Source organism: Pinus tabuliformis, chromosome 4_2 (genome assembly GCF_031772625.1).
Source record: "Pinus tabuliformis cultivar Carrire ecotype Pingquan chromosome 4_2, CPIR1, whole genome shotgun sequence".
Classification (NCBI taxonomy): Eukaryota; Viridiplantae; Streptophyta; class Pinopsida; order Pinales; family Pinaceae; genus Pinus; species Pinus tabuliformis.
In genome coordinates, this window is record NC_142304.1 from 804,165,869 (window position 1) to 804,191,533 (window position 25,665).

Consider the following 25,665-nt stretch of genomic DNA (forward strand, 5'->3'; position numbering starts at 1 on the left):
GTGAAATGAAGAGTTTTTATGTTAATTTTATGAGAAATTTAACATAAATCAGAAACTGAACAACAACATAAACAAGTATAGAACATCATCAAAACACATTACAATAAGCACATGATAAAGGATTTCACCCCTCCTAGGCTATGTCTCCTTCGTCTAGCTTCCAATGCCTTAAGCCTCTCTATTATGCTCAAAAGTGAAAATCTATGTTTACAATGCTCAAATGCTTCTGCAACCTACTCCAATGAGTCCATCATGTTCAAAAGTGGCTATCTAGCCTCTTTTTGCATCTAATTTGGTGGAAAACTGAAGAAGTTATGACTTCCCCTTATTTTCCCACTATTCATTCCACAAATTGCTCCACATCCGACAGGGACGCACAATTTCGCTCCAAAAATCTGCTAACCAAGCGAGAATTTTGCCACATGATGGGCCATAATCTGTCGGCATCAACTGCCCATTGCAAATCGTAATCGGCGGAATCCTGTTGTCTTATGGACTGTGAACCAAGCGGGCGATATGCAATTGCGATTCGGCGGACTCGACAAAATTCTTAACTGGAGATTATAATTGTATTGCGTATGAGATCCTTTCACAATTGGCAAAGTACCAGGGTCCTATATATGTGGGACTTTGCACGAGTTGTGATTTGCAATTACAATATCACATCGTAATCCAAACCTGTCGGGGTTGATTATGTAGTGTCGTGCGAGATGTGCGATCGCATCGCAACTCGGTACCTGCTGAGAGCCGATTCTGTAACACCTCCCTTCGCCAATGTGCGATTTGAAAAATGTAGGGACCAATGGCGGCTTGCCACTTGGCACCTCCCGATTCGTTGATGGAACCTACCACGTCGTCCAATCCTGCCATGTGAGCAAGTCAAACCTGAACTTTGACTTGCTCTAACTTCTTCATATGAGCTCAGATTTGAGTGGCGTTCGCACCGTTGGAATCAAAATGATAAGCTCTTCGATCTGAAGCTAAGTTTATCAAGATTCTGACACTTTGATTTTTGATCCTAATTTTGAGCACCTGATCACTCCTCCCCACTAGAAGCATTTTGGACCCCAAAAGGATCACTTTCAATTGTTCAGCAAGTGAGGGTATAGTTCCATCACCTTTCCAACTTCTATCCATTTGGATTTTGAAGGAATTGTACCCTTGAGCCCCACTCGAAGATAATCGATACTTCCCCTTTTTGATGTCCTTGTTGTTCTGTCAAGTATAGTGTCTTGCTAAAGCACATGAGGAAATCTAGAGAAAAATCTTCAATGGATGGAATTTGAATATTCTATCCTTCATCTTCAATCAAAGGAAGCTCATACAAACTTAAATTATTAACATTAACAACAACATAAATTTGCATATATGAAGGAAAATCCAACCTGAAGGCATTGTTACCAATATTTTCCAAAATTCTGAATGGACCATATCTAATTGGTTTTAGCTTTTTAACTTCTCCTTGGAGCCTCTCTTTGTTAATGTGAATCCAAACTTCATCACCAACTTGGAACTTGTGATCTTGACGATGCTTGTCGTGCCTTGCTTTGTACTTTCCTTGGCTTTTCTCAAGTTGTTCTTGAACCTTTTGGTGTACTAATTGGATTTGTTCAATGAAATTTCTTGCTTTATCTATGTCATTATGACCTTCAATAGCAACATCTTTTCTAAAAATAAAATCCAAAGGAGATTTAGGCAAGTATCCAAAACATGCCTCAAATGGTGAAGTTTGAGTTGAAGAGTGCTTGGCTCAGTTGTAAGCATGTTGAATATAGTGCAAATGTTCATCCCACAACTTAGGATGCTTATTGCAATATCCACGAAGAAGATGTATCACTGTTTTGTTCACCACTTCTATTTGACCATCTGTTTGTGGATGAAAAGTTGTACTCTTTTTCAGTTTGGTGTCCATGAATCCCCACAAGTTTGACCAAAAATTCCCCACAAAGCGAGAATCTCGATCACTAACAATGGATGTAGGCAATCCAAAATGCACCCAAACATTCTGAAAGAATAACTGAGTAGTTTGTTCAGCTGTAACTTTCTTTTTACATGGCATCAAAATACACATTTTGTTGAACCTATCCACAACTACATACAAATAATCATGACCTCTTTTTGACAATGGAAGACCTCCTACAAAATCCATAGAAACACTCTCCCATGGTCGTGAAGGAACCAGAAGTGGTGTATACAATCCTAACTTCCTATTGCTAAGATTACAGATTGCACATAATGAACATCCTTTAATAAAACGAGACACACTTTCAAGCATACGAGGCCAATAACAATACCTCTGTAGATGTGCCACCGTCTTACTTACACTGAAATGACGAGCAATAAGAGAAGTATGTGCCTCTCTTGATGTTAACTATTTCTCCCTGCAGAATACAAAGCTTGCCAAGATAGTACAACAAGTCATCATGCAAATGATAATCCATTTCCTCTACTTGGTTACCTTGACTCAAGCTTGTATAAACATCTTGAAAGTCATTATCTAATGCATATTGCTCAATATAACTTTCATGTAAAACATAATTATGCTTGAGTAAAGTAGCTGCACTAACAATCGGCCTAGAAAGCATATCAACAACTTTATTGTAGATACCTTTCTTATACCTGATTACCAAGTGGAATTGTTGAAGGAAACCCATCCATCGGAAGTGCCTTGATTGCTGCAACTTTGATTGAGATTGCAAGTATTGCAATGGTTGATGATCAGTGTGAATGATTGTTTCCTTACCCATCAAGTAGTGTTTCCATTTTTTCACACTTTGCACCAATGCATACAATTCCTTGTCATATGTAGGATAGTTAATCACTGCACCATTAAAAGTTTCCGAATGAAAACATATAGGATTACCATGTTGCATGAAAACTGCACCCATAATGTAGTCACTAACATTTATCTGAATCTCAAATGACTATCTCAAGTATGGAAGTGTGAGTATAGGAGAGGTACTGATCTTTTGCTTCAACAAATCAAATGCCTTTTGTTGTTTTCCTCCCCACTGAAAAACCTTTTTCACGCTTGTCAACACATGCAAATGAGCAATTATAAGAGAAAAATTAACAATGAATTTCCTCCAATATTGGGTTGCTCCTAGAAAACTTCTTACCTCTGTAACTGTCTTGGGCCTTGGCCAATTCACAATGATGTCAACCTTGGAGGGATCTATTTTCAACTCACCTCCTCCAACAATATGACCCAAGTAAACTAAAAAAGTCTTTTCAAACTCACACTTTGACATTTTCAAATACAACTGTTATTTTTTCAAGACATCAAGTACTTTTCTTACATGCATGACATGTTCAACACGGGATTTACTGAAAATTAAGATGTCATCTAAGTAGACTATGAAAAATTCATCAAGAAATGGCCTCAACACATCATTCATCACATGCATGAATGTAGCAGGAGCATTACATAAACCAAATGACATAACTAGCCATTCAAACAAACCTTGTTTTGTTTTGAACATTGTCTTCCAAATGTTTCCTTCAACTATTCTAATTTCATGGTAGCCACTTCTTAAGTCCAACTTAGTAAAATACTTTGCATCTTTCAATTGATCCAGTAAATCATCTATTCAAGGCAATGGGTAATGGTTCTTTACCGTAATTTTGTTCAATGCATGAAAGTCCACACACATGCGCCATGTTCCATCCTTCTTTGGCACCAAGAAAATAGATGAACCACACTACAAGGAAGATGGTCTGATGATCCCTTTATTCAACAACTCTTGAATTTGCTTCTTAATTTTTGTTCTTTTCATCACAGACATCCTATACATGCCAATGTTAGGAAGAGGACAATCTTGCTGCAATAGTATCTCATGTTGGATTCCTCTCTTGGGAGGTAATCCCTTTGGTTCCTGAAACATTTCATCATATTGGATAACTACATCAACCCATTCAGATTTCAAATTCGAATCACAACCTTTAAAAGCTTCATTATCGACATCATTCCTAGGTTTGATTATGAGAAGCATAAAATTCTTGCTCGAATTTGCCAGTCTTTTCATCTGCCCTGCATTAACAGACGAAATTCTTGCTGTGAGCTCTCACAATATATTCTACTCCATTTTTGAATAAATGATATTTGTTTTCATGTCGATGGAAGATGGCTTTTCTGTCATAAAGGTACAGGCTTCCCAAAATGATGCCACATATATCTAACGACACAACATCAAGCTCCACTTCATCTGTGAATTTTGCAGTGATAGCAAATTTCAGTTTACACTTTCTTGTAACCTGTAATTACGCATTGTCACATACCCATCCAAGTGGATACGGTTTATGATGTGGAACAATTTCCAGATTTAAACTATTGACAATGTTTTCAAAGATAAGATTAGCTTGAGAGCCGTTATTGAACAACATATCAATCTTGTTATGTTTTGAGATCACCCTTATGTGAAACAATTCTATTCTCCTCTTTTCATTTGGAGTTTCATTTTACGAGTCTGAAGAACTAGTGTTGGCAATGGATTCATTTTCTTTTAACCCCATGGTTGTGATTTTAGTTTCATCACCCGAATTGGATCCCAAATCATGTTGAGTGGTTGCAATTGTCTTATGTTTTCCCTTGTTGTTGTTTCTTTTTGGTCTCATTTCGAGATGAAGCTTCCAATAGTGAGCTTCATTGTGACCCTCTCAGGGAACAATGTTTGCATGTAATTTCTCTCCTTCTTTTTTGATAGACACATTTTTCTTTGCCTTCCCTTTGAAAGCCTTTTCTTTTCCCTTACTCTTAAATGTCTTTTTACTACCTTCTTCTGGGGTGTCCTTCCCTCTTGCCTCGAGACGAGTGGCTTGCACACACACATCATCTAGATTATTGGGATTAAACATTAAGATATTGTGCCTAAGGTAACTGTGTAAACCCCCTATATACTTCAACAATGTGTCTTGTGATTGCAAATCTACACCTAACATCAACGACCTTTTTCTGAATTCTTGGGTGTAATCCTGCACATTTTGACCTTTAAGCTATCTTAAAGTTTTGCCAATTCCTGATGGCTTTCTGCACATAAGCTAGAGGGTATAATTGTCTTTTAATTATAACAATGAAATCATTCCAATAAATTGAGGACTTACCGTGTTTTTTAATCTCCTCTTGGGTCTTTGATTCCAACCATACTAGTGCTGCATCCTCCATTCTCAAGGAGGCTAACTGAATCTTTATGTCATCCTTTTGAAGGTTTTGAATCCTGCAATAGACCTCCAACTGACGGATCCAATTATCAAGCTTCTTTACATTCACTTCACCATTATACATAGGCAACTTGAATTTAACATCAAGTTTTAAAAAAGGTGATTTACCAGTTCCTTTTGAAGTATGATGATGAGTAAGAGTAAGGGTTGTGTTAGTGGAAGAGGGTGAAGATGATTGTGAAGAAGAAGATGAAGAAGATGGTGGAGAGGGTGGAGGTTTGTCTCCATTTCCATTACCTCCTCTTGAAGAGCCTTCTGCTTTGGGAGGTTTAGAACTTTCTCCTTGCAACCTGGTATTCCTCTCTTCATAGAGGACCTTCACCATCTCTGTCATATCAAAGAAAGCATTTCTGAAGGACTTCTCATCTTTTGTCATGTTTGTAGATTCTCCTTCATGAGACATGATCTCTGGAGTCTCAACTACAACTTGAGGCTGAACTGGTGTTGGAGATTGTGGCAACCTTGCTCTTCTTCCCCTTGACCCAACTTCAGGGCTTCTAACCAACTTTCCTTCAGCTCTTTTGAGTTTTAACCTTGTAAGCATGACATAAACTTGCAAACAATTAAATCCTTCTTTCACAAAGCAAACCTAGTGCTTTGATACCAAATTGATCTAATTTAGAATATTAGTTTGCAGTGTTAAGATATTCCTCAGATTATAAACAAAATGCTTTCATTGTGCTTAAGGATTCATGAATTCTTTTGCAAGTGAAATGAAGAGTTTTTATGTTAATTTTATAAGCAATTTAACATAAATAAGAAATTGAATATTAGCATAAACATGTACAGAACATCATCAAAACACATTACAACAAGCACATGATAAAGGAGTTCACCCCTCGTGGGCTATGTCACCTTCGTCCAGCTTCCAATGGCTTGGGCCTCTCTATTATGCTCAAAAGTGTAAAAATATGTGTTTACAATGCTCAAATGCTTATGAAAACCTGCTCCAATGAGTCCAACATATTCAAAAATGGCTATCTAGCCTCTTTTTGCATCCAATTTGGTGGAAAACTGAAGAAGTTATGACTTCCCCCTGTTTTCCCACTATTTGTTCCACAAATTGCTCCATATCCGACAGGAACCCACAATTTCGCTCCAAAAATCCGCTAATCGAGTGAGAATTTTGGTGCACGGCGGGCCATAATCTGTTGGCATTGACTTCCCATCGCAAATCGCAATCAGTGGAGTCATGCGGTCTTATGGATTATGAACTAGATGGGCGATATGCGATTGTGATTCGGCGGACCCGACATAATTCTTAACTGGAGCTTATAATTGTATCACGTCTGGGATCCTTTCGCAATCAGCGAAGTACCAAGGTCTTGTATATGTGGGACTTTGCACCGTGTTGTGATTTGCGATTGCGATATCACATCGCAACCCAAACCTGTCGGGGTTGATTTTGTAGTGCCGTGCGAGATGTGCGATCGCATCGCAACCCGCTACCTACTGGGGGCTGATTCTGTAGCAACTCCCTTCGCCGATGTACGATTTGCGAAATGTGGGGAGCAATGGTGGCCCGCCACTTGGCACATCCCAATTCGCTAATGGAACCTGCCAGGTCATCTAATCCCGCCATGTGAGCAAGTTAAACCTGAACTTTGACTTGCTCTAACTTCTTCATATGAGTTTGGATTTGAGTGTCGTTTGCACTGTTAGAATCATAATGATGAGATATTTGATATGAAGCTAAGTTTATGAACATTCTGACACTTTGGATTTGAGCCTAATTTTGAGCACCTGATCAGGAAAATCCACACAAAATTCTTCTTATAGAGATTCCAATTAACGAACACTAAGACCATGACCCTTGACCTATTTAGCCACTCCAAGACCAAGACACCAATCTTCTTCTTTGTCATTGCTGAGATCATCATTACTGCCACTGAAGTCTGAAGTCATCACTGCTGCAACACTTAGGCCTTCACTACTATACCATTGAGATCATTTACTGTTACATCTTTGCACCTTGTTGCATTATTGCTACACCACCGAGATCTTCATTAGGAAAATGAGATCTCTACATTGAGATATGAGAGTTGTACCGAGATCAAGGCCATGACCTTATAACTACCATGATTACATCAATGCCAAGATCAAGATTGTGTCTAGAATGTATGCCGAGAATGTATCACACAAATCCTCTTCATCACAAATTTACCAAGATTGTGACTGCGTCTAGAATGTATGTCGAGACAGTGAGTGTTACTGAGATACATGTATTATGAGGCTACTAGGAGATAGGTCCGAGTCCTTTTTGTGATATCCATCGAGACTTTACTGAAATAACCCGAGCTTGATGACTAGAATGCTTTACCGAAATCTCAGAGATTTGCAAGGTACAGTGACTGTAATAACCCACGAAAGTGCAAAGGCATCCGAGTTCTGTTCTACCCTCCTATAATGTAAATTTCAAACGCTGTACCCATCCAAGAATTGTAGGGAATCCAAGTTCCTGTACTTGTTCTTTTGCACAGACCCTAGATGGGTATTTGTAGTGGTTTTCCTCACATATTAAGCCGACATGACAGTGTCAAGATATGTGTCTATTAATGCAAGCCAACATGATCTTCCTTTAATTCGATTTGTTGGCCGACTTCTTCAAGAGGGATTGTGCTTGTCAATGGAGGGTTGTTAGACATTTCTATAGACTTGTATACATTGAACATAGGCTCAAGAAGAGTTTTTTCATACATGACATTGACTCTTTGACTTAATAATAAATCATAATGCTCTCAATGGGAGCCACTAACAAATAAACCTCTTGCTCATGAAACCCATGCAACAAAACATACAAAAATAATTTTATTCCTTTTATTTCATCATTTTACAAAGATCACGTCATTATGAAGAATGAACCTAGATACCCTTTCTTCAACAACTTCCATGCTAGATCAAGAAGAGGAAAAAGTCTTACCTTTTATGGAGGATTTGGCACCAAATGCTCAGGAAGAGTTGAAAGAAGATACAATTTTGCAGAAGAGGTCCATAACTACAAGACATGGGCAGCATGACCTTTGGCAAATTGGATTGAAGGGACAACTTCCAGGCAAAGCTAAATGGTATGCCAAAAAGAAGGTGGAGGGAAATTTTCCTCACCTCATTAAGTAGAAGCTTTTGGGGACCAAAAGCCTCCCAAAATGGGGAGTTGTGATCCAGATTGGATCCTTATATTGTTTGTCATCCATCTTGATGCATTTGGAGTGGAAAAAGTGGAGGAATCAACTCACAGACCATTTTTACCAACATGACCCAATTTGGCAGAATGGGGTTTGAAACCTTTTGGTAGCGTTTTGAGGCATCAAACGACGTTTTTGTGGGGGTGAAACTTTGTTGCTTTAGCGCTGCACTGTTTCATGTTATTCTACACACGTAAATCTTTCCAATGGCGGATGAAGTGCATCAATCGAAGTTTGTATGCAAAAGTTATGCTACTTAGAAGTTGATCTTCCTGTTTTCACACCTATAGTTCGGGAGGATGCTACGTTAGCCCCCATTATTCATGGAAAAGGGGTTGGCCACATGATTATGATGTAAAAGACTCTAGAAAAGTTTATATTGTAACTCTAGTTAAGAGTTGATGTAGTCAAAATTAACCACTAGTAGGCTATCGGGCTGTGTTATAACTGGGCCATTAGGAGGAAGAGACATTCCATTCTTTCGAGATAATTTTGTTCCATAGCCGAGCAAAGATAGCCAGGAGATATAGGAGGTAGAGCACACAGAGAGGATTTGTGCACTGTAGCAGCCCATGGGCTACAAACATTACTTCTTTCTACCTGCAACCATATTCCAAACAGAGAAAGAGAGTGAAGTAACCTCACCTTCTAACTGGGTTTTCTCCTGAAAGGGTTTCCCAAAGAGCATATCTTGTGTTTTATGTGTGTGTGTGAGCTTGTTTTGTCATTCTCTACTTTCCTGCATAATTCCCATTCGCATGCATGCACTAACTACAATATAATCTACAGATATTAAAGTTTAATAAAATTGTAATAGTGTAGAATCTCATATTTTTAATATAATATTATTAGATATGTTGTGATGATGTCTAGTGGAATATCCACAAAAGTTTACGTATCAACTACAACCATAATAATTCCACAATAACCACAAAGTAATACCTGGGTGAGAAGTGCAGGCAAGCTATCCACAACATTGAAAAAGTTTGAGCTTAGACTTGCTCGATGGTAGTGAGCTTTGTTGATTCAAGAGTTGCACTGCTATCCTTGTCAGAGCACCATTCCTTCCATATTCTTATGATTGTGTAGTCCAAAGACCTCATCGAGCTAGTGGCTTTCTAGACACACGGTGATTGTCTCGTGCATAATTACCGGTGCTAGGGAATCTCTATGTGGGTCTGAGAATTTGACAACCCAACGCCTCTTGTCTTTATTAGGCCAACTGATGTCCTGCCCTGTATACACCACCTTAAATCCCATTCGTTGTGCAAGGCCTGTGGTGAATTCCCATTCGCCTTTATTTGCAACTTTATTATCCATAATTGTTGGTATGCTTCCACTCCCTTTGTCATCACTGCTTTACACTGGTTTGTGAGGAATCCAAGGGTGTCACCACTGAAACACACCAAGTTGTTGGCGACTATCACCATCAACACTAACCTTATCCACAATGTATCTCCCATACATTATGCATCTTGAATTCCTTAGCGTTGACATCATTACCCACACTCCTTTCCATGATAACCTTCTAAATGCACTAAGCATGGATTGTGCGAAGAGCCTCCACACTCCTGACATATTGAATGGCATTATGATAACAACTGTAGGGGGTGTGTTGCCATGTCCCACTGCCCATTGGCTAGTTGGGATGGTGGCACACCCCAGCCACCCCCCCTAAGGAGTTGCATTGTTATCCATGTTAGAGCACCATTCCTCCCATATTTTGTTGATTTTGTAGTCCAAAGAGCTTCTCACCGAGCTAGCGACTTGCTATACATAAGTTGATTGTCCCCATGCACAATTGCTAGTGTCAGGGAGTATTTGTGTGGGTCTGAGAATCTCACATCCCAACGTCTCCTATCTTTATCAGGCCAACTTATGTCTTGCCTTGTATACACCACCTTCAATCCCATCCATTGTGTGAGGCTTGTGGTGAATTCCCAGGTGCCATTGTTTGTAGCTCCGTCATCCATAATTGTTGGTACACTTCCACTCCCTTTTCCATCATTGCTTTGCATTGGATTACGAGCTATCTGAGGGTGCATCACTGAAACACACTAAGTCACAGGTGACTATCACCATCCAAGACGATATGCCTAATCTCCCATATGTTCTACATCTTGAATTCCTATAGCATTGACATCATTATCCACACTCCTTTCTACGGTAACGTTCTAAATGCACTGAGCATGGATCATGCGACAAGCCTCTACACCCCTGACATATTGAATGACATTAGGATAACAACTACAGGGGCGTGTTGCAATGTCACCTTGTCTATTGTCCAAGTGAGATGGTGGCAAACCTCCCCCGCACCCTTGCTGGTCACCCCATCTGGGAAATTAATAAACTTTAATTTAAAATTACAATTATATTAATTATTAAATGTATTTCTATATGCAACTTTCTTTTAATTAAAAATGTATTAATGTATGAAACTTTCTTTCTTTAGAAAAAGATTTTTTTTTTTTAACGATTTTGTTTTTTAATTTATTAATGTTTAGTGTATGAATTGTTTGTTTATTGATGAGAGGAATGAGGAATCCACTTTTCGGTAAAGATTACTATAATCTCTTTTGGATTTGAACTTTTTGGATAAAGATTACTCTAATCTCTTTTGAATTTTGGACTTGAACTTGAAGCATATTACAAAGAAACACATATTTTTAACTATAAAATTTATTAATAATATCATCTTTATTTTATAACTTTTAAAAGATATATTCCTTTTTATTAAATACACCATTATTTTTAACATAAAACTCACTAATAATATCATCTTTATTTTATAACTTTAAAAAATATATATTCTTAACCATTAATTAATATATATATATATATATTTTTAAACACAAACCTGCCATGCAGACACAAAATTTAAAATATATTAGGAGGTTGGGTTCCATTTAGTACGGATGCTTGCCTTTTCATATGGGCGAAGGTTGCCTAGGATCATTAAAGGCGTAGTGAATAATCTCAACACAGCACTGTTCACGTGGCGGTGAATACAAGAATAACATTATCAGTGATATTTAGGGAAACATGACCATCTCTTTTCAGTTTTAAACGCAAAAGAACACCTTTACTTTCACTTTATGCTGCGTATCCACCGAAGGTAGGGCTGCCATTAACTTCGAAAACTTGAACACTCCGGGTGTTCTAATCCTTCTACTGTTGCCCTTTTATAGAAGGTTAATCCTTTGTACAAAACCCGAAAGTAGGCCCGGTAAGGTTTCCTGATTACCGGATGCTTTACGGGAATCTTCATGTGTGCTTTCAAATTGGCCGTTTTCTCGCTGGAAGAGACTTTCACCAGTTTTAAGCGGTCACACAGAGGAATGGCACGTGGGAAGACAGCCGGGTAAGTAGCCCAAGATCTTGACACGATTCATAAGCACATAAAATCCCATTTTATGTAGGAAAAAAATGTTGGGTGCCGATAAAAAAAAGGGAAAGAAGAGCAGAACACGGATAAGTTGAATCAGACCATGTGTTCAGTCTGAACTTGTAGTCTTTTGAGGCTTAAGGCATCTCCAGTCCAGCTCTCAATTCTTTAACCTGTGTTTATTTGTGTTTATTTTTGGGTAAGGATAAGGGCCCCAAACAGAGATTCCTTGGTGGGTCTCTGCTTCTTCACAGATTCTTCGATGGTGGATTTTTGGCATAAGGACCAGTAGGAGGAGAGGGGGACTGGTATGTTGGTGATCTTGGGGATCCGTGATCTGATGACCCAATTGGGGATTTACGGGGAAGAGGGTCGTTGAATTCAAGACCCAGTGGGGTTTTGCTAGGTGGGTGGTTTTCGGGATCCGGGAGGTTTTTGGGATCCAGGACCTGATAGACCGAGAGTTGCAGACTCAACAGGTCCAATTCAGATTTATTGTTCGGGTTTCTGCAATGGATTACTTTTGAATTTCGATACCAATTGTGGCTGGCGGTTAGTTGTCCTTGTCTTGGTTGGTTATTTTGAGGGCCATGGAGTTTGCGGATGGGAACTCTGGATCTGCCAGCGAAGGCAGTAAGGATATCATTAATGGTGAGAGGGCCGAGGAAATGGGAAAATTGAAGGAAGAGGTCATAAAACCCAATGGGCCTGGGGTTCAATCAGAGAAACCTAAGGGATTCGGACTGAAGAAATGGAGGAGGCGGCGGCGAGATCTGATGAAGGATGCTGGAGGTGTGCATGAATCTCATAGAATCCTCAAGAGAGGATTATCTGCTGCAGGCCAATTGAGGGCACCCAATGGAGCACCCAGCGAAAGCAAGGTGAAATCTGAAGCAATTCGTTCTGAATCCTCTGTTGGTAATTCTGAGTTGCCTTCAGCCTCGGGATTTGTTCACCAGGACCGGATGTCGGACTCAGGGTCCTGGAATGCAGTAAATATGTTTCCTGCTGGAGGGAGCTGTGAGTATGGTGAAGAGAGCAGCAAGTCGTCTACAGGTGCCAGCTTTCCGAAAAGTATGCCTGAAAATATAGTCAGGGAAGGGCTTCTGAATGAAGTTGAGTGTAAAGTTGTTAAGGGTAGGGAGGAAATAAAATTTCCCACGATGCATGAATGTGGATTTCCAGCCATAATTTTTGATGGCAGCAAGCCAGATTCGAGGGGGTTTGGGCACAGGGATGAAAGAAAATCTGCGGGATTGTCTAAAAAGTTAAGGGCAGAGAAGAACAAGGAGAATAATGCCGAATCTGAAGATCCAGTTCATGAACCCGAGGACAGCGGCACCAGCACAGGGAGAGTAGTGCATGATTTTGAAGGAATTTCTGGAAATCACTTTGAAGATGGGCACGTTGCTGGTATCGGAGCTCAAAACAAACAAGAGTATGTGTATGATCTCGGGGAGAGCTCTTGGAGCACAGGAAACAATGTAGGGAGCTCAGCAGTTAGTGATTCCAGTCAAAGCAAGGCCATGGCCAAGAGTGGCAGTTTTGCTAGCGTTGATAATGGAAGGTGGAATTTTGATCTTGAAAATAGTACATCCGAGAGAGAAAACAGTGAAGAACCTAGGACTTTTGATTCTGATGAAAGAGGAAGTGTTAACCATGATAAATTAAGAGAAAGTGAAGAAGTTAGAGAGAATTCTGTGTTCGGGTGTGAGGACGTTGTGCATAGCGGAAAGAGTTTGGCCTCTGCAGTTAATGTTGCGGAAAAGAAGAGGGAGGAGACAGGTGAATTTGTACAGCAGGTGGACAGGATGCACCAACAACCCGTGGATTCAGATTGTTTGCTTCAAGCGTTGACAGAGCTTCGGACTGCTGAAGAAGGATTACACGAAGGTAAGACTCTAAACTTGGAATGAAACTTCCAATTTAGGAAGCTAGCACAAGTGCTTGTTACAACAGTTGCATAATTATCGTTCTTTACGTATGCTTTTGTATTCTCCTGGATTATCCATGGTGCCAAAATCTAACATTTATGGCTACAGTTTGTAAAGAATGACTAGCGTCATCCGCCTTACTTTATTTTTGCCATTGTTATGCATCTCTACCTTTTTGGCTGTGAAAGGTTTATCTTACTGTTTACAGTTATGAATGCACTTCTGTATGCATGCACGGTGTTCATCATTTCATTCTACTTTCTGATTTAATTTAGGACAAACAAGTTTATGCCCGATGATTGAATTTGAAAACATGCCACTTTGGATGGTGTTCATCATTTCATTCTACTTTCTGATTGAATTTAGGAGAAATAAATTTACGCCCGATGATTGAATTTGAAAAACATGCAACTTTGGATGGGGGTGCATAGGTTGAATGTGAATCCTCTGCTATAGTAGTATCCACTGTTTGTCCTAGCGTTATAGTTTCTTTTTGAATTTACATTATACAATTTTATGCCCTAGGATTGGATTTGAAGAAAAAATTCGAACTTTGGATAGTGTGAACAACTTGCAACATCTATGTTTCAATAAGCACATTGATATTATAATAATGTATTTGTAGAAGAGTTTGTAGGATTTGTTGGAGCTAGTGTTGCCTTTGCAACTCATTCTCATGATCGCTGCATATGTTCCTTTTCTATGAGCTCGTTTTAGATGAGGAAGTATGAAGGATTGCCTTTTAAAGAGCCAAATAAAAGAGACAAGGTTGCAGGTGATTAAACATGCATGCTTAAACATAGATCATAGTAAGGTTGTGTGCATGAGTTTTTAGAAGTGTGAATCTTTGTTACAACGGATAAATCCCTCTTGCTGACAAGAGCGATCTCTCTAGATCCTAAAGGAAACTAGAAACAAATAGACAATTGAATGACTATTTCCCTAAGCTTATTTCGTTCAAATTGTAAATACAAGAGTAGGAGAATAAGCCTCTTACCTATTTGTGAAATGCTTGATGAAGATCCCTACTTTGTCTCAATGAAGCTTCCAAATGCTCAAAAAGACATGCAATCACAGACATAAAAGAGATCAAAGGCATATGCAATCATAACAATTCAAACAAGCTTAATCTAATGATCAAGGAGATTAGAAATTGAGATTATCTTATTGAATATCAAAAGAATCATAAACCATTCATCATTTCAATAAGACAATACAATGGGAAAAATGATTCATTTGTATTAATTCAAGGATAAAGAAGAGCCTTACAACCTTTGCCTTGATGTCATGAGGTTCCTCCCAAATGCCTCTAAAGTTCTAAACCACTCCTTAGCTAATAAGCCTTCCAATCTAAATCCAACAACATAAGTGTATCTTTTTCGAACCCCCTAATCCCCCTATCCTCAAGTCAATTTATAGGCCAAGAAGAAGAAGTTTCAGATCCAAAAGAGAAGGATGAGATCCTCTAATTGGGGGATTAGGGTTTGTTAAAATTGGCAACTAGGGCCAAACTCCATGTGGGTCATCCCTCTCATGGAGATATTTTTCTTGGATCCCTCTTATCAAGATGTGTAGGATTGATTTAAAGATCATTTGATTCCTATAAGTATTCATGGAGTTATGAATTTATTTGCGTTATAAGATAATTCGTCAAGGTCGGCCAGCAACCAAATAAACCCACGTGCTCAACGTTTTAGTATAAATAGAGGTGGCCTTCAAGTCATTTCAACACACTTGGGATCTCTTCCTCTCTCTACTTGTCTTTGGGTTTTAGTAGGAGGGATCCTAAGGAATAACGTTGCCCTGATCCAAAGGGCAGAAAGCCGGAACTGCCAGAACTGCTGGAAAAGCCAGAACTGCCGGAAAAGCTGGAATTGCAGGAAAAGCTGTTACTGTAGGAACTGCCGGAAAAGCCGGAACTGCCGAAAAGCCGGAAAAGCCGCAACTTCCAGAAAAGCTGGAAATGCCGGAAAAGCCGGAACTACCGGGACTGCCGGAACTGCTGGGAACAACTGGAACTGCCGGAACTGCTGGGAACAATCGGAACCGCCGAAATAGCCGGAGCATCTATCTCCGAAGGAGAGTAGCATGCAAGGGACAACTAACTAACTTTGGGACAGTTGTTGTATGGTACTTAACAGCGAATACACCAAGCATGCAATGTTACAGCTAGCATGCAAGGGACAACTAGCATGCAACAACAAGCAAGCAAGGTGTAGCCATTACATAGGTCAGGATGGCAACATGGTGCAGCAATGGCACATAATGCAATATAGTGATAGGTAAAGTCATGATTAATGAAGTGTGATGAGATGCAGCATAGTGATGATGGGTGCAGCATGGTGCAATGCGATGAGGTGTAGCATGATGACGAAATGCAGCACAACGATAGGTGAAGGAGTCACCTTGGAGAATTAGTTGAAGCAGCATGTCTTCAACTGATCTCATGTATCATCTTCTTAGAGATTTATGCTCTTATTTAGATAAGTCAAAGTGTTGACTTATGTTGTAAACGTACTATCTCTCTCTCTCTGCTGAACTATTGAAGAACATATAAGAAGAATTGATCAAGGGTTTCCCCACATTGGGGTTTGTCCGTGGCTAGTGCCACATCTTGTGTCCTCTTGTCTTGGCTTGTCTTCTGCGATTTATATTTATGTTCTATCTGCAGTTTACTTTAATGCTGATGTGATTGCTAATTTGGAAAAGGTATGGAGCTAACTGTGAAAATTGAATTAAATTGCTCTAAGCATAGAACATACCTAAAATTAACATGGTATCAGAGCTAAGGTGAAGACAATGCCCAAGCAAGAGTGAAAGAGCAATCACCGAAGACAGTTGGGAAAGGACAAAAGGATCAGTGAATTCACCAAGGGTGAAGTCGAAGCAGAGAATATTATCAGAATGGCGCAACGGAATATGGCCTACCTAAAGATCACTTCATTGGGAGACCAGATCTCAGGGTGGAAGGAAAGGCAGATAACTAGTTCGGCCATTATGCGAAGGAGTGTTCGAATGGCAGGGACACATCACTTGATGATGATAACAATCATTCTAGGGACATCTTCAATGATCAAAGGAATGACAGGTAATGCAGGTCATCAAGGAAATGGCCGATTCTTCATAGAAAGCAAGGAACCCCAGGTATGAAGAATCAAATGTTGTTTTTGATAAGATAAAGAAGCGTTATCTTGTAGTGGCCCTCTCCTTCAGAATCTTTGGGAATCTAGCTTATAGATTGTAGTGCTTCAAGGCACTTCATCGGATACATCGGTGCACTCTCTAATTTGGTAGAGATGGAAATAATCGTGGGATTATACTTGGAGCTGATGCCACTTATCCCGGAAAGGGTGTAGGGAATGTTAACTCTCAACTGAATAAGGGTAACTCAATTCATTTACAAAATCTCTTTTATGTCCCTGATCACAAGAAGAACCTGGTGTCCATCTCGGAAATGGAAGTCAAAGGTTTCAGGGTGGCATTCATCGATGGAAAGGTACATGTTAAAAAATATAATTTTCAAAGATGCTTTTTCGCATGGGTTCAGGGTTGGCAATTTGTATCAAGTTGCAGGATGGTCCATTGGGGATCACGTCAATTGACATATCACATCTATAACAACGGAGGTCTACCTATGGGGCCCTACTTGATGTGAGTCAAATGGTGATAGGGATGTCTGAATTCAAGTAGAGCATGAAGGTACATGTTTGAGATGTACCGAAGGAAAATCTTATAAGGGGACCATTCCCTCATGCAGTAGGTCCACAAGTTTGGAACAACCCGAGGAGTTTGAGATTCATGATCGGGAATCTCATGTATACAAGTGGAAGAAAGCCCTCTATGGCTTGAAGCAAAACACTCTAGGCGTAGTATGAGAGGATTGATAGCTGTCTGATGAAGCTGAGATTCACTAGGAGTGAAACCGATCCAAACCATTACCCGAAGGTTATGGATGATAGACCTCTCATACTGGCACCTTATGAGGATGACCTATTTCTGACAGGTGCAGACCCTTTCATTTGCAGAAGTAAGAGGGAGTTGGATTCTGGATGTGGAATGATAAATTGCAAGCCTGTGACTACCTCGAGGATCTTAACTTTCAGAAGTTATATGGTACTGATGTCGGACCAGATTTGGGAAATTCCTCTGAGTTTCATAAACTCATTCCCGTTGATGTTCTTGGCGAACTTCCTTCCGGACATATGTTTTGTAGTTAGTATGGTGAGCTCATATTTGGTTGAGTCTCACTGCATTGGTGCCAAGAATCTTTTGAGATATCTTCGGGGCACAATCTCTCGTGGATTGAGATACACTGCTGGAAATATGAAACTGCATGATTATTCGAATGCTGACTGGGCAGGCAGTGTGGAGGATCACTAGAGCACTTCTCAGTGCTGGTTCTCTTTGGTTTCTGCTTCGATATCATGGATGAGCAGGAAGCAGAAGTCGGTTGCTACAAGCATCGCCAAGACCGAATACATAGCTACGAGTATGATCTCGTGTGAAGCTACATAGCTACGAGTATGATCTCGTGTGAAGCTGCATGGTTGCAGAAGCTGTTAAGTGAGTTGTTTGTACACATGATGAATATCACTGTGATTCTCTATGACAACCAGAGGGGGGATTCGATTATTGAGGAATCCCGTATTAGATGATTGCTCCAGTAGATAGACATTAGATATTGCCTTATTTGCGATATGGTAAGTCGATGAGTAAGGAGGTTCCATCGCATTGAGACTGATGTACAGGTCGCACACATTTTGTCAAAGCCCCGGGGAAAGGTCAAATCTATGACTTTCCCGAACGACTTGGAGTCATTGAGAGACCTTCTTATAAGGGTCCTGCATGTTGCATGCATTGAGCTCTGGGAGCTCTGGGGGGCTTGGGGTACGTACTGGAGCAACATACGACCACAGGGAGACTCACCCTCCCTTGGTGGTGCGCTATGAACATGATGATTAGTTCTCCTGTGGGTCGGGATGATTAGTTTTCCCGTGGCAACTGTGGAACAGGATGATTAGTTCTCTTGTGGGCCGGGATGATTAGTTCTCCCGTGGCAACTGTGGAACATGATGATTCGTTCTCCTGTGGGCTAGGATGATTAGTTCTTCGTGGCATCCACTGGATAGGATGATTAGTTCTCCTGTTGGCCAGGATGATTTGTTCTCCGTGGCGACTGTGGAACAAGATGATTAGTTCCCTTGTGGGCCAGGATGATTAGTTCTCTGTGGCATCCACTGACAGGATGATTCGTTCTCCTGTGGACAGGACGATTAGTTCTCCTGTTGAGGCATCCTACCCATGCAGTCTGGGACTCATGGGAAGTACCTCTCATCTGATCAATGAGCAGGGAAATGATGATAGGGACCATAATAGTACTATCGATGGACGCATCGCTGTATCTACTGTACTCCCTATGCTAGGATGACCTCCATTGATCTGGGATCAGTATGAGTGGTTTGAGACACTCTCTTGTGACATTGATTTGGGATCAATGAAACTGATTTGGGATCAGTATGAGTGGTTTGAGACACCCTCTTGTGACATTGATCTGGGATCAGTATGAGTGGTTGGAGACACTCTCTTGTGACATTGATCTGGGATCAATGAAACTGATTTGGGATCATTATGAGTGGTTTGAGGCACTCTCTTGTGACATTGATTTGGGATCAGTATGAGTGGTTTGAGACACTCTCTTGTGATATTGATCTGGGATCAATAAAATTGACTTCGGGTCAGTAAGAGTGATGTGACACACTCTTCAGATGAAACTGACTTCGGGTCAATAGGGAATGGTATGAGACATTCTTGATCAATTCTTCTTCTTCATGGTTCAGCAAGGCAGAGCAAAGCAGAGTAGAGCTCAACAAATCAAAGCAGAGCATAGTATAGCAAAGCTCAGCAGATCAGAGCAGTGCAAGGCACTGATGGCAGAGATAGTATAGTCGGACATATGGATCAACGGATGGAGTTTTCCCTAGTTGAGAGGGAGTGTTAAAATTGGAAACTAGGGCCAAACTCCATGTGGGTCATCTTATTTATGGTAGCTGATATTTTTCTTGGATCTCTCTCATCGAGAGGTGTAGGATTGATCTAAAGATCATCCGATTCCGATAAGTATTCATGGAGTTATGAATTTATTTGCGTTATAAGACAATTCGTCAAGGTCGGCCAACAACCAAATAAACACCACATATGCTCAACGTTTTAATATAAATAGAGGTGGCCTTCAAGTCATTTCAACACACTTGGGATCTCTTCCTCTCTGTACTTGTCTTTGGGTTTTAGTAGGAGGAGAGATCCTAAGGAATAATGTTGCCCTGATCAAGAGGGCAGAAAGCCAGAAAAGCCGGAAAAGCCGGAATTGTCGGAAAAGCCGGAAAAGTCGAAACTGTCGGAAAACACAGAATTGCCGGAAAAGCTGGAACTGCCAGAATTGCGAGAAAAGTCGGAAAAGCCGAAAAAGCCGGAACTGCCGGAAAAGCCAGAACTACCGGAAAAGACGGAACTGCCGAAAAAGCCGGAATTTCCGGAAATGCCGGAAAAGTCGGAACTACTAGAAAAGCCGGAAAAGCAAGAACTACCGAAAAGCCGAAAAATCCGGAACTGCTGGGAATAGCCGGAATTGCTGTGAACAACTGGAACTGCGGAAATAGCCGGAGCATCTATCTCCGAAGGAGAGTAGCATGCAAGGGACAGCTAACTAACATTGGGACAATTGTATGGTACTTAGTTGCAAATACACCAAGCATGCAATGTTACAGCTAGCATGCAAGGGACAACTAGCATGCAACAACAAGCATGCTAAGGACAACAAGCATGCTAGGGACAACAAGCAAGCAAGGTGCAGCCAACACATAGGTCAGGATGGCAACATGGTGCAGCGATGGCACATAATGCAGTACAGTGATAGGTACAATCATGATTAATGAAGCGTGATGAGATGCAGCGTAGTGATGATGGGTGCAGCATGGTGCAGTGCGGTGAGGTGCAGCATGATGACGAAATGAAGCACAACAATAGGTGAAGGAGTCACCTTGGAGAATTAGATGAAGCAACATGTCTTCAACTGATCTCATGTATCATCTTCTTAGAGATGATCTATGCTCTTATCTAGATAAGTCAAAGTGTTGACTTCTGTTGTAAACGTACTATCTCTCTCTCTCTGCTGAACTATTGAAGAACATATAAGAAGAATTGATCAAGGGTTTCCCCACATTGGGGTTTGTCCCTGGCTAGCGCCACATCTTGTGTCCTCTTGTCTTGGCTTGTCTTCTGTGATTTATGTTTATGTTCTATCTGCAGTTTACTTTAATGCTGATGTGATTGCTAATCTGGAAAAGATATGGAGCTAACTATGAAAATTGAAATAAATTGCTCTAAGCATAGAACATACCTAAAATTAACAAGGGTTCCTTGATGAAAGGGAATTAGCTCCATGATCTGAGGGGTATGGCTCAAATAGATATGACCTAGAAGCTTTCAGTTGAGATATATTCGACCAACAATGCTTCTGGAATTGGCTTTTTATTTTTACTTTTCTTTGATTTACCTGCGCAATCTATAGTGGAGGACAGAGCGCAGTTATCAGGGATAGAAACTGCGAATGCGCGGAAACTTACTAGAAAAAGCGCGCAAGTCACACTTAACAATTCATAAGGCCATTTTACTCAAAATTCACTTCTTCTTCAAGGGTTTTTGATTATTTGACTTCTAAGGGAGTGTAATGGAACATGTTAATGGATGGCAAGAGATCCATTTTAACAGTCAAGTGTCATAGTAACAAAATGACGTGTAACAAATTGCCCCAAAAGTGCGAAGTCTGAAAAATATGTTTTTAAAGATTGAAGTGCTTTATCATGCCAAAGATTGGATTAGAGACAATGGTTGGACACTTGCAAGAAACATTCAAGCATTATAATGCAATATATAATCATCACTGAGGTAGGCATTCCCATACTCAGAGTAAAACTAACTCAATGAACAAGTATGAAAAATTCAAGAATCATATCCATAGTAGACACAGTATGGACGTAACCATCAACTATGAATTTGTCTACATCATCATAAATATATATCTCCTCGCAACCTGGATTGATGAAACTAGATCCAGGGTCTTGATCTCCATTTTTTGATCCGTCGTACGAATCTAGCCATGCGAGTGAATGTCTCGAAGTTGAACATGGCAGAAACCACTTGATTACTGATCAATGATGTGAATCGTTAACAAGCACGAGAGAAACCACCAATAATGACAATGGCTCTCAAGGTACTCTCAGTACAATCTATAGAGTGTGAAAAGATGATATGAAGTTGAACACTCATAGAGTCGTTCGATCGAAGGCCAATGATGAGAACTTGTCGTTGAAAGCGTGAAACCTGCCATTAAGGTATACAGGCTTCAAGGTATCGAAAGTTTCTAGATCAACTTCCTAGATAATGAGCTGAAGTCAATAGGAAGCGACTCGTCACAAGAAAGCCTACGACACGAAACAAAATGTCAAGTTTTGAAGAATATAAGCAAAGACTGACTTAGGGTTGGTCAACGCGACTGAAGGCTAAAATTTGCAAATGAATATGACTGAGGTTGAACTTCTCTTGAACACATAGCGACACTACAATTGAATTGGCAGCATTTGACTCAATGATAATACTCAAAACCAGCTGAAGACTTTCAATGAGGTTCGATTAACTGTAAGACAAATGGATTTCCCAACCCGGACATAGGTCTGATGGAGTGTCTGTTCAAGAGCAACATACTACCATTATAATGAATGTAAAATGAATACCTTTTCCCAATTCCCCCCCACCATTACTGGTAAGTACCTCTTTATTTTTTACAAGCTTGAGGAGGATAACATGTGCTTGTTGTGTAACCTCATCCTTCAGATTAGTCCTTCAAAGTATTTTTAACGAACCCTAAGCAAGAGTGGTTCGGTCCTGCTATGCTTAACGAGTCCTATACTATTTGATTTTTAACGAGTCTAGTAAAGGGGTAACTCGATGTCATTTTCATGTTTAAAGAGTTTGAAAATACACGAAAAGAAAACTCATTCAGTTCTTTTACCGTAAAATTTTAACAAGCCTAGAGAAAGTAAAGCCCAGTGTTTTTTAGTTTTAGGGAGTTAGGATGAAAAACATAAGTAAACTCTATAATGTTCTTTTTTGTAAATTTAGTCCCTCAAGCCCAAAAAAGGATAAAATAATGCAGGAGAGAACTTTATTGACCATAGTAAGTCCACGTATACCTTTTTAGTAAATAGTTCAGTTCAGTCTGTAAAAGGGGTAAACCTATACTGAGTGGACGGTTTTTCATTTACTTTTACGAATTCGAACAATCAAGTGCCCGACAATCTTTTCATGTTTTGAAAGTCTGAAAATAGCTTAAAAGAGGACTCCAGGTTTTTGTTTTTTCGTGATTTTTAAGAGCATGAAAAGTGATAAAAGTCTACTCACAGTCAAAATGATCCATTTTTAACACTGTAACCTATTCTACACATTAAACTCAATAAATTATCACAACTGTTCGATCTTAGGGTTAAAAACACTAATTTTTTTGACTTTAAAAGGTCTTAGGCATAAAAATAATATTTTAATCACCCACAAACTTATAAAAGTTCAAAAAGTAACTTTATTTTTACCATTTGTTTTTTAACCAGTTTGAGAGCAGAAAGAGGGCTTTTTACCACCAAACTTCTGGGGCTGATTCCAAGTAAACTGGTGGACGAAATCACGAACCGTTTCCTCCAAGTAAGAGATCTCGTCAATATCTACCTTTTCATCAGTTTACATTTCATTTTTAGGCTTCTATTTAATTTTTTGGGGGGTTTCCATGTTTAAAAATCCGCCCTCCAGCTTGCGCGGGAACTTTTCATCGGGTCCGCGTAGCCTGATAATTTTTTGTATATGGAGGAACGTGGTTGGCGCGGAAACTCTCCCGAGTATCTCCGCAGCTGCGCCCTGTTTACCAGAAAACAGATGCGCAAGCCCCAAGGGTTTTAAAAATGTGGAAATTCCGCCCCAAAAAATCCCAAACTTGTTTTAAAAAATGTTCTAACTCTTAAATGTCATTTTCATGATAATTAACCATTCAAAAATGGAATGGAGGGAGAGAGAACATGAAGCCCAAGATTCAACAACTTTGGATGATCCAACAACTTTGCAGGCTTTGAGAAATTGTGGCCTCTACAAATATTGGATTATTCCGGGGATGAAAGCTCAAGTAGAGCTCATGACATGGTTGGTGAGAACCTGGGATGTCCAGGATCAGTGTTTCGTGATCGGGGATCATCGTGTCACCATTGATGTTGATGATATATACTTTTTGACTGGGCTCTCCTGTAGAGGGGTTGATATTTCTTTATATGGGCAAAGGCTGGGTGGAGATACTACTTTTGGATATCTATGACGATACTGTGGGGATGCACAACTCAAGGATGGCAGGATTGATATTTAGACTATTGGGAACCTGGCCTTGAGGACCATAGCTTTCACTGTTAGCAAGCTGTGTGGCAGCGCAGCTCTTCACTTGGCCACAAAGGCCCAGATGTAGACTGCCGTGGAATGTTGGGAGTCCACGGTTTTTAACTGGTGTGAGGCAGTGGTTGTCAATATGAAAGGACAACTAACCAGAGCTAAGAATGGTAGACTGAAGAATTTCGGTTATGGTGCCATTTTGATTTCTTTTTCTCTAGAGAGGATTCCACTCCTTAAGCCACAACAAATTTTGGTGGATGCGGGAGGGCCTCGAGATCCACGGATGTTGAGGTGGGTTTCGCTTATGGCTCGTCATGGAGGTGATGGTCCGGTGGTGAGATATGCTCCTGAGTTTTTTGTATGGCTGGGTCAACAGATCATCTCGATCGAGGATTTCCCATATGCAGGGATGGATTATAGGGGTGACCTAGATATCCCACTTCTAGCAGGGACACAGTGGGGTGACCTAGGTAAAAATTCCTCATTTTGATGTTTCTTTTTAAATTTTAAATTTTATGTGTTTTTTGTCTTTCAAGGCTAATTATTCGAAATGTATATGCAGATGTGGGCCTAGTTCGACTAGCAGGGCTACGACATTTTGATAGGCGGGGTGACCAGCCTATAGCAGTTGTAGCACCAAACCCAGAGGTAACAGAGGTACTGGCTGAGCTGGAACACAACCTAGAGAGGTTGACTATAGATATCCCAGAGACTGGGATTGATGATTTGCCTCTCCAGCACCAGAGGCATGTGGTTGGGGTTCCAGGACCACTCAGGTGATTGTTACGCCGGGTTGCTCGTGCTATAGTCTGCTATCATGATCATCATCATGCTTAGTTGCTTAGTCTTCTAGGGCTACATTTTGATTTTTGTATTAGCATATTCGGATAATAACGACCATGGGGCCTTACGTCCTTGGATGACATATTTTTGTAAAACATTCTCTACATACCCAAAGGTAACAAAGGTACTGGCTGAGCTGGAACACAACCTAGAGAGGTTGGCTATAGATATCCCAGAGACTAGGATTGATGATTTGCCTCTCCAGCACCAGATGCATGTGGTTGGGGTTCCAGGACCACTCAGGCGATTGCTACGCTGGGTTGCTTGTGCTATAGTCTGCTATCATGATCATCATCATGCTTAGTTGCTTAGTCTTCTAGGGCTACATTTTGATTTTTGTATTAGCATATTCGGATAATAACGACCACGGGGCCTTATGTCCTTGGATGACATATTTTTGTAAAACACTCTCTACATACTTTATCTAATTAAAACTTACTACTTTTGATTTCAGTTATCTTGTTCAATATATGGATGATATTGTTTTTACTTACAAATGTTGCAAATGTCTATTTAACACATGATTAGCTAATGCATCGGTTAATGTGTTTAAATTTCTTGGAATGTGTTGATATTCAATGTAATCAAATTGCCTTTCCAAAAGACGGACCCGTAAAAACATTCTTAA

General features: G+C 40.1%; 1 protein-coding gene across 1 annotated transcript in view; it reads left to right on the forward strand.

Moving 5' to 3' along the window:
• The first annotated feature begins 11,491 nt into the window (after positions 1–11,491).
• LOC149172116 (uncharacterized) overlaps positions 11,492–25,665 on the forward strand; it is a 48,946-nt gene continuing 34,772 nt past the window's right edge. Inside the window, exon 1 of the mRNA XM_089424213.1 lies at positions 11,492–13,677. Coding sequence (XP_089280339.1) covers positions 12,375–13,677 — 1,303 coding nt within the window. The 5' untranslated portion in view covers positions 11,492–12,374. The remainder of the gene's footprint in view (positions 13,678–25,665) is intronic.